Genomic DNA, 9,699 nt, shown 5'->3' with positions numbered 1-9,699 from the left:
TTTTCCTTTTTTCCCCCCCATTTTTAAGTGTTCCTTCAGAGTTCTGCTTTGGGTGGGCACTTCCAGGGCAAGGGCAGCGCATGGTTTGCCCAGGCCACCAACAAGGCTTTGAGAGGCAGTAAGAGCTCCTGGAGACTCCAATGTGTCCGGTCCTCGGCGCCAGCCACATGGGATGAGTCATTAACACAGAGCCTTGGGGGGGCTGTAATTAATGACCGCTGAGAAATCATCCAGCAAGAATAAAGAGGGTAACTTGCCCAGAGATAAATCCACACAAACTAGGGAGAAGCTGGTGCGTGGCTCCCACCAGGTCAGCTGGCAGAGCCCAACTGGGGGTTGTCTTGCCCATTAAATGTGCAGTTTCCTGGTCCATAGATGAGCATATCGCTGATGTAGTGGGTTCACAAAATCCTGGAGTGGCAGAAAATAGGACTGGAAAGGGCTGCAGACACCTGATCCACCCCTCTCTGGCCTGGCAGGACCCACCTCGAGCTGGCCCTGCCTGTTCCCAAAATCCCTCCTTGACGAAGCTGCCCCAGCTGCTGACTCGGTGTCTTACTATGCAAAAGCATTTCTTAATGGCCGACCTGAACCTCCCAGCCACGATTCGAGCCTGTTATTTCTTTCTCCTTTCTCCTGTACATGGAGAAAACTATACTCCCTTTCTTTCAGCAGAGCCAAGACTTCCCCCTTACTTTTCTCCCCTCCCAATCAGCTCCACTGCCGCGACGACTTTCCCTGCCGCCTGCCCCAAATCCGGTCCCACCGGCTGCATGGCCTCGGCTCCTTGCAAACCAATGCCGGAAGGGAATAATCCCATGCGCTGCCTGGAGGGGCAGGAAATTCTCTCTTACCGTGGAAAGCAGAGAGAGGGGGAGAGGGATGCTCATAGCGACAGAGAGCCCGGAGAGCTAGGGTACCACGCATCATCCGACACCAGGCATTGCCGCTGGACGGGGCTTTCTCCCGCTTGATGGGATAGTTTTCCATGTCAGCGCTGGCCTGCACGTTGCCAGCGGCTCTGGCTGGATCGGGGTTTACTTGACCAGGGATGGAGCTGCACAGCAATGTTCAGCAGCGAGGTAAAAGTTGGTTTATTAAGATCTGAAAATGCAAGTCAGGTTGCCAGCGTGAGCTAGAGGCCCTAATTACTGCACCCAGCGCTTTGTCTAGGGCCTTTCATTCCCCTCAAAGCGCTTCTACCTGGGCACCCGTCCAGCAAGCTCGTCGTTTGCAGACATCTGCTTCGTTAGGACACAGACCCGCGTCAGTGCTTTCGGGGGTGTCGTTAGCAGAGCGGAGCGGAGGCGGCCGACCCCTTTAATGCCACGTGCGGCGGGGGAAGCGAAACAGGGCAGGCGCGACGGCGGTCGCGGGGGGCTCTGCAAGCGCCCGGAGGGACCTGCTCCCGGTCCTGCGCTGCAAGCGCCTTCGGTACCAACAGTCTCATCAGCGCTTTCCTCGCAGCGCATCGAATAATGATTTTTTTTCCCCCCCCTTCAATTTCAGGCGCTCTCTTCGTTCTGATCTGCTTAAAGGGCTATTTGGGAAGAAGTCATAAATGCAAACGGAAAAAAAATACGTGTGCTCATGCAAGTAGCGGGAAACAAAAATCTATCAAAAAAGATGCCCACACACCGGGGGGGGGGGGTTTTAATCTCCTTTTTCATTCCCCTCCGCTCTCACCCCTCACCCCCCCGGTTGGTTTGAAGTTTGCAAAGAAGGAAAATACGCGAGTCGCGACTAGCGGGGAGCAGGTTGGGGCTTGCGAGGAGGAGGGGGAAAGCGAGCGAGATCTGCTCCGAGCGCCAGCAATTGTGCGCGTGGGGTTTTTTTGTTTTTTTTTTTTTATCCTTTCCAGATCACGTTATTTGTTCAGCGTAAAGTTCCAGATTTTCAGGAATGAAATCTGAGCGCGACGTTGTCAGCAGGGCCGTCTGGAGAGCCGCAGCCGATGGCGGGCTTTGCGCTCGGAGCGGCTGGCGAGGCCGCCGCGCTCGGCTGGGGAGAAAAAAAGGCCCCGTTCTCAGACGCTGAAGCGGTGGCGTTAGATATCAGGCAGATAACGGCCCCGGTGCCCGTCCTCATTCCTGCTTCCAACAGGCCGGCCCCGGGCGGCTGCTTTTGATGCGCTCAGTTAGTTGCTTTTTCTTTTCACGGATGATATTTTTAACCCATGTTGTGGTTTGGGCGTAGATTGGGGAGAAAAGGAGGGGGGAAAAAAATGAAAGTCATCTTACTGCAGTAGTTGATCAGGAGGGGAAAGGGGAAAAAAAAAAAAAAAGCCATTTGTTACCCGTCAGGTCGACATTTCCTGCTGTAAAACACAGGGGACGGCGCTCGGGGCTCCCAGCCGGAGGGACGTCCCGCGTCCGCACGGCGGGGGGACCTCGCGGCCCCGAGCGGGGAGCGCGGGAATCGGAGGGGAGCGAGGAGACTGCGAGCGGGGGAGCAAGGGGAAAAACCGCGCAGCAGCTTGGGGGCCTTAACGGCCGGGCTGACGCTCCCGACGGAAAACTGCCTCCTGGCTCCGAGCGTCGTCGCGCAGGTGGAGAAAGGGCGGCACCAGGGAACGGCCTGCGCGCTCCTTTTGCGCCGCGCAGCTAGGAAAGCGTTGCTGAGCTCTTGCAATTTAGGTTTCACGACACCTAAGTGCCCAGCGCTTGAAACTGTTGTCTCAGCTTTTTTAAAGGGGCTTTTTGGTTTTTTTTTTTAAATTCCCTGTGGTCCCGCAGCTGCGGTGGGAAAGCCGAAAACTCACGCTCCAGCCGTGCAAAAGCAGCTGGCAAGGAAGGAACTCCCCGTGAATTATTCCTTAATTAATTTTAAACTCTTTTAAACGTGATCTGCTCTCTCGGGCAGGTCCGCGCCGCCTCGGAGCCTCGCTCATCCGGCGGCCCGGGCACCGCCGCGCTGACGGCACCGTGGCGTTCGCGACGACGCTGGCTCCTATGGGTGGGCTTCCCCAAAGCCCGTGAGCCGGGCACGCACGTCCTGGGCAGCCAGGCACACTCGTCCCGGGGGGCCGGGCACGCACATCCCGGGGGGCCGGGCACGCTCGTCCCGGGGGGCCGGGCACGCACATCCCGGAGGCGGCAGGCAGGCGGGTGGTGGGTGCCCGAGCCCGGGGCGCCGCGCCGACCCCTCTCCCGGCCGGCGTCTCCCTTGCACACGCTGTCACTCGCTGGGGGAAAAAAGGAAAAAAAAAAAAAAAAGCTAAAGTGAACATTTCTGCCAGCCGGGAAATCAGCGCTGGTGGGCGTCCGCCCGGGGCCGGCTCTGCCGGGGAAGGGCTGAGCACTGAAAAATGACTGGGGTGAAGCGTGAGCAGTTTCCACGAAGGGTTCGATCCTCCGCACTCGTTACACCCGGCAACGCCAAGCAATTTAATTTGCATTTAACGCTTTGGCTAATTGCGGATACTTGAGAGAACGGCAGGAACCGCACCGCTCCCTCCACCAAACGCTCCCGGGGGAGAGCGGCGCTCGCGTCCCGTGCCGGGGCGACGAGGGTCCCGGGAGCCAGCGAAGAAACCCCCCCGGGGCTCCCCCAGCCTTCGAAACCTGCACCGCTGGGACCAAAAGAAGCACACGGAATCGAGCAGCGGGACGCGAGTCACAGCCTCAGGCGATGTTGTGGCACAGAGGTGGCAAGACCTCCCCCAGGCCCATCTTATCGGCCTTCCGGGAACCCACTTACCTGGCAGGCGGTGGGCAGAGGAACAGGAGGCCCTTGAATTATTCGCTTCAAAATAGGATTAGTAGATCGAAACCACGATAACCAGGCGCTTGCATGAAGGAGTTGTCAGAGGTGGCTTCTGGCAGCCCATCATGCAGCAGCATCCATCAGTCTCCTAAATAATAATAATATTAATAGTAATTTAAAAAAAAAAAAAAGCGTATCCTGGCTAAAATGATCATGCTTTAAAAGCTGGAAAGCAAACTTCCAGGCAAGCAGCCCAGGAGCTGCAGAGCGGCTTCCGCGAGGGCGCAGGATGAGCAGGGCTTTACTGCGGTGATTACGGGCACGTGTTTTCTTGCTCCCCGGCGGTGGTCTCTGCGGCAGCGGGCCCGCCGGCGCCGCTCGGCAGAGACCCCGCCGCCATCCCCGCGCGCCCGCTCGCCCTCGAAGCACTGCCGGCCTCGTGGCCGCGACGGGGCGACGGCGTGAGCGGAGGCGGGAGGTCAGACGACGGCTTCCCCTCGAACGTGGCCGCAGACGCTGGGGCTGGGGAACCGGCGGCGAAAGGTCGCCTCTGTTTCTGTGCCCCGTTTTGCTTTGCTTTTCTTCGCGGTTGCGCGTTTGGTGTCTGCAGGGCGGTTTCTGTAAACATGACGCAGCTTATATAATACTAAATAAAGCAGCATGCAAATCCCATAACCACGCTCGCCGTCCGCAGACGTGTGACGTTTAGAAGGTGCAAGAGCCGTGTCTGTGTTTATTCCTCTGCCAGCAGATACGCGACGGCCGCACGTTTGTCCGCAAGCTGCAGCGCGCCGCTGCCCGGCGCTGCTCGGCTCGCTCTCCCGTCCGCTCCGTCCGTCTCGGCCGCGCCGCTCGCGGGGAAGCGAGCGTTACACCGATGGGGTTTTTCCTCTTCCGAGCAGCCTGGTAGCAGGCTGGGGAAGTGCCCATGTTGCCATACAGAAGCAGACGCAGCCCTGCCAGGGACAAGACCCGGGCCGGGCTCGGGTCTCAGGGTTTCATCGCCGGCTGCTCGGTGCAGCGGGGAGGTGTTTGCCTTCCCCTGCTCAAAACAAAGCCCGTGGGAAAGGTGGGAAGCGAATCGCCGTTCTCCCGCCGTGATCCAGCCCCGCAGCGGCGTCTCCGAGGGGGCCGGCTCGCGGCACGGGACAGGAGCTGCAGCTGTGGCTCTCCTCTCCCTGCGCCCTTCGAAGAGGCGTTACTGCCGCCCTCCCTGATAAAGGGGGTCCCCGTTTCCCACCCCAGGCCTCGGCTCTCCCTCGCTGGCTGCAGGAACATCTCTAGCTGGCAAAAGAGCAAGGAAAGCCCGGTACCTCCCTCCCAGCATCCCCAGCTCGCGTGGGAGCTGGCTGGTTTTTCCCCGCTTGGAACAATCCTGGAAATATTCCCGTGCCGACGACCAGGCCCCCAGGCCAGCAAGCAGGAGTTGCAGGCGGCGGGCAGTTGGCAGAGTCGTCAGCTTCTGAAAGGCAACGGTTGGGCCTGAACTCCTGGAGAAAACGGAAAGGTGCATTGAGCCAAGGTGGGAAGCACGGTGAAGTCAGGGAGGGCAGAGGGACGGAGCGGCCAGACGGCTCGGGGGAGCTGCAGGGATGCTGGCGGAGGGCAGAGCAGGAGACACCAGCCCTCCCTGCCGGGCTGTGCTCACACCGCCAAGAAGAGGCACCCCTCCACACCCCCAAAAGGCTCCAACTAGGTCCTGCCTCAAGCTGCAAAGTGCAAAAGGGCTTGCGCTGCGCCTGTCTGGGGCTGAGCATTAACGCGGGCCGCGGGAAGCGGGGACAGCAGGGACAGGCTGGCTGGCACGCGCCCGCGCGCGCTGCTGGCTCTGCCACGCTGCTCATGGGGAAGGTACGAAAGTCCTGCCGCTGCTGGAACAGAGATAGGATCGACTGCGCTTGTCAAGCATCTTGAAGGCACACGGCTCTTCATCTTGTGCTAGCCTAACACGCTGCACGAGAGAGAGACTGCAAGGAAGATGTAAATTAATCCACTCTTTCCTCCCATATGTTTGACTTTAGAGAACGATCTATGTAATAAATCTCATCTTGTTTCTATTGCAAAGGCAAATTTGCTTTATTCTCTTTCTAATGGCTCCCTTAGGACCCTGAATAATAGCCCAAAATAACGAAGCCCGACGATGCCACTCGTGCTGCTCCCACACACAGCCCTGACATTTAACGTTGCGCTGAAAGGTGTTTGCGCCGAGGGAGAGTCCCCGCAGGGCACTGGTGATCTCAGCTCACCCTCTCCAGGCCTCGCCCAGGAGGGGACGGAGGCAAGTCTCGGGGCATCCTTGCAGTGCTGGTTGACAGGAAGAATTCCAGCCAGATTCAGTTTTAGCCAAAGGAAAAAGAAGAGGGTTTGAAAAGGAAAAGTTTCTGTTCTTCCAGAAATTTTTTCTACTTTTCTAGGGTCCGGCTTGCATAACCACAATGCAGTTCCTGGAAACGCCCAGGCAATCTTGCCCAAACTGCCAAGCTCGTTGCATCCTCCTCACCAGGGCTGGGAGGGAGGGCTCAGCACCGCTCCACCACCCGGCCTCCCGCTCCCATCGCAACAAAACGCGTCTTTGGCGATAATCTGGGGTCTGGCACCTCGTCCACACCCTGACACCTCGCTGCAAGCTCTGCCTCTTGCCCTGGTGCCACGACGACCCTAGAGAAGAGGGACCCAGGCCTTCAGCATCTAAACGCGTCGGGCTCGGAGCCACGCACCCGCTAGTCCGGGTTATTAGCTCACCTGAAACAACACAGCCAGCATCAGCCTCGGAGACCGGCATGAGATAAGCGTGTCGCAAGAAGGGAGCCAGATGTTTGAAACCTTGCTTCCAAGGTACGGCTCGGGGGCTGCTCTGTGGGCAAAATAACCGTGCTGACGTTTTGACCGATGACACAAAACGCAGAAGCCTTCCCCAGACTGGCTGGACACAATGAAAGGATTGTGTGTATCAGCCCAGGCGGCCCCTGCGCGGCTGCTCTGACACGGCTTCGACCACGTGCAAAGGACGTGCTTCTTGCATGGAGCAGCCAGCGTCAGCCGGGCAGCACCGCTGCGTAATTCTTCCGGTGCTGTAACTTGAGAAGAAGCAGTAATTAAGGAAGGAGCTACTGGCCACATGCATGGCACAGCCTGCTCACTGCCATCACTCACTCATTCATTACCGAATCAGTGTCCACCCTTGGACTCGGTCTGACCCCTCGGCAATTACCCGGGCCAATTAGCGCCTTTGCCAGAGAGCTTCTGCCTGGTCCATGCTGGCCCTCAGGGCAAGGAATATCTGATGGGAACGCTTGCAAGGGCTTTAATGGGCCACCTTGGTTTCAGGGCTCAGCCTCGTCTTTCTCTGGGATACAGCAAGGTGGGTTTGATGAGAAAGTCCTTTGCAGGTGATGCCACCAGAGGCTGGTGACACTCGCGTGAGAGCTTGTGTCTCCTCGCCCTCCTGTTTTTAAGAGGGTATCAGTCTCACCGGGAGCAGAACAGCGAAGAGCTATCCAGTCGTGCGTTTGGCACAATACCTATTCGCGTCGAGCAAGACAAGGCCCTACCAGAAAGATTGCAAGGACCAAGACAGCACCGCACCTTGGTGGGTTGGAAATAACGTCCCTCTTTTCCGATGTGGTCCTGGGAGGCCGCTCGTGGCCAGCAACCTCATGGAAAAGGCCAGTCTCAAACCCATTAGCCCAACGGGGAAGCCTTGCCCAGGCTCTCCCAGGGCACCTGCCCTGCTGAGCGTCTGCGCCAGCTCCCGCGCTCAGGGGACGTTTGTCGCCGAGCCGCCTGTCTGGCACCCTGCACCAAATGCTGGATCGCTCTCCAGGTTTCAGATCAATGTTGTGAGTCATTTACGCCATCACCCTCCCTTCATGTTTGTTCTTTTTTCAGAAAACATTGTTTTCGCTGCAAATGGGAACAAATACACCCAATGCTAGGAATTCTGCTAGATAAAGTCCAGATGACAAGTTCTCAGAAAACACGGTCAGCTGCCGAGATCCAGCTTCGAGAGGCATCGTTCAACGTTAACCATAAACAACGGGGGCAACGAAACGTCTGGCAGAGCTTGCACTGACGCAAGATGCCGGCGCTCCTCAACAAACTGATTTCACACCACGGGAAAGGTCGCCGCTGTAATCCGCGTCTTGGTGGAATGTACACAAATGTCCTTCTCCTTAACATCTGTAATTAAAAGGCCTCTTGCTTTGCTATCCACCCAGTGTTTATTTTCCCATTTGCTAACATGGAAGACGGTAATATAATATGACACTGAAGGGACGCAGGCTGCTGCAGAAGGGGGTTTGGGTTTTTTCTGGTGATTGGCCTGCAGAGAGCTGAATTTGAAGGGCAACTCTGCCCCCTTCCCGCTCAGATCCAGCAGTTGTTTTCTTTCTGGATGTGCAGAGTTTCTATGCATTACTAACAGGAAAAAAAAGGACAGTGAAAGCAAACAAAAACTGCTGGCAAAGATCCCCGAATGTATTGACTCATTATAAGCAGATATTATGACCTCTGCTATGCTCTTACAAGGGAGGCAATAGCCACAAAACCAAGAGGGTTTAGGCATGTACTTTTGCTATGAAAATGTTCATTTCCCAATGGCGGGAACATGGTGTGGGAATCAGGAAAAGCCATCTGTGTCCTTCCAGCCACCTAAGCGCATCAGAAATAACGCCGAGGAAAACCCCACAGCACCACGTATTTTTTCCTCCCCTCTTTTCCAGCTGTAGCCACATGGCCGGGAGCGTTTGCAAGGGGGCCGAGGCGTGTTTTTGCATGGGAGCCACGCTTTGGGCGCGAGGCGGACGCTTGCGGTGCAGTGTTATTAACGGAGCAATAAAGGCTGTGGGAAACGGCACTTTGCAGCCCAGAAGGCACGGACGTGTCCTTCAGATCCTAGCACGCTCTCAGCAAAACAACGCTAAGATGTTTATTTTCAAAAGGATACAATGTTTGACAAAATAAACCGTATTTGATTAATACCGACTGCTTTTCTGTTTTCTGAATGCAGTAAATTCACTGACTGTATAAACATGCCAGGATCGCTTCATCTGCCTATATCAAAATTTCAGTTACCTCATCTCCAGGGAATGTCCTCCAGAAACATTTTGACGAGCTTATTTAGTCAGGGTTTTTTTCGCTTTTACTTCTTAGTCAGGTCTCCCATGAACAAGCAGCGGGCTGGAGTCAGCTACCTGATCCGCGCAAAACCCACCGCCTCTCTTCGCACAGACACTTGCACCCTCCTTTTATTTCTTATCCTTTCAGGAAAGTCTCCCAGGGACGGAGAGAGGTTTTGTCTCCCTGAACAGCACTGCAGGCGCCCCTCCCCGGCCCGCGGCACACGGCCTGGCATTGCAGGCTAAAACAATAAATAAAGCACAAGTTTGATTTTTAATTCCGATGACACCACCAGTCACCCCCCAGCTAAGGAGCTATCGCTGCTAGTGTTAAAAAGCGCTGCGTTTCCAGGCACCGATACCCGATTCTGGGGCTAATGGCTCATAACCTGGTAAAACTTTAGCAGCGTTTGTCAATCATTAAGCTGCAGCACTGCTGTAAAGGCCATGAAAACCGTTGTCAATGAAAAGCGCTTGTGAACCAAACCTGATGTTTTGGAGATGGTTTTGCTTAGGTGAGACATCCTTTAGGACTTGTCCTTTGACTATGCGACCGACCATCTGTGCCAGTGCAGGTCCCACCACGGAAGTGACAGCTAACGACGACCCCTTGGATAGCCACATCCCCCACGTGCTGGGGCAGGCAGGGCAAGGCTGGCACCGGGACACGTAGGGACAGGAACACCAAGAGAGGAGCACATCTGAACCAAGGCGGCCAGGACGACCGGTCGGGAATAGCCTTTTTTCCCCAGTTCCCTCAGTCTATGTGAGAAACAAGGAGTGGAAAGTCTCACTGGTGAGACGAAATCGGATATAACCGAGATTACTGAGACCTGGTGGGATTATTCACATGAAGGAAACACTAACATTTCTAGTT

At 56.2% G+C, this 9,699-nt stretch overlaps 1 protein-coding gene across 2 annotated transcripts; it reads right to left on the bottom strand.

Moving 5' to 3' along the window:
- Positions 1-1,084: 1,084 nt before the first annotated feature.
- On the bottom strand, positions 1,085-9,134 carry LOC104150573 (uncharacterized). Of its 2 annotated transcripts, XM_068957379.1 has the most exons (6): positions 8,779-9,134; positions 7,291-8,121; positions 6,448-6,559; positions 5,019-5,195; positions 3,700-3,853; positions 1,085-3,184 (listed from the first exon to the last, which is right to left on the bottom strand). In XM_068957379.1, the coding sequence occupies exons 2-5, from the start codon at positions 7,551-7,553 to the stop codon at positions 3,758-3,760; spliced, it is 648 nt and encodes a 215-aa protein (XP_068813480.1). In that variant the 5' UTR covers positions 7,554-8,121; positions 8,779-9,134; the 3' UTR covers positions 1,085-3,184; positions 3,700-3,757. The 2 variants fall into 2 exon arrangements, 1 of the variants encoding a protein (XP_068813480.1); XR_011143549.1 differs by lacking the exon at positions 5,019-5,195 and having other exon boundaries at positions 6,448-8,121.
- Between the last annotated feature and the right edge of the window lie 565 nt (positions 9,135-9,699).

This window comes from Struthio camelus, chromosome 11, assembly GCF_040807025.1.
Source record: "Struthio camelus isolate bStrCam1 chromosome 11, bStrCam1.hap1, whole genome shotgun sequence".
Classification (NCBI taxonomy): domain Eukaryota; kingdom Metazoa; phylum Chordata; class Aves; order Struthioniformes; family Struthionidae; genus Struthio; species Struthio camelus.
Note: the sequence above shows the minus strand (reverse complement) of the source record. Positions and strands in the feature narration are given on the sequence as shown.

Excerpts from the sequence above, each read along its gene's own strand:
- LOC104150573 (XM_068957379.1), bottom strand. The coding sequence starts at position 7,553 with ATGACTCACAACATTGATCTGAAACCTGGAGAGCGATCCAGCATTTGG. Across the intron at positions 6,560-7,290 it reads GTTATTTCCAACCCACCAAG|AGCAGCCCCCGAGCCGTACC; the intron begins GTGCGGTGCTGT and ends TTTTGCCCACAG. Across the intron at positions 5,196-6,447 it reads TGCTGGCTGTGTTGTTTCAG|GAGTTCAGGCCCAACCGTTG; the intron begins GTGAGCTAATAA and ends CGTTTTCTCCAG.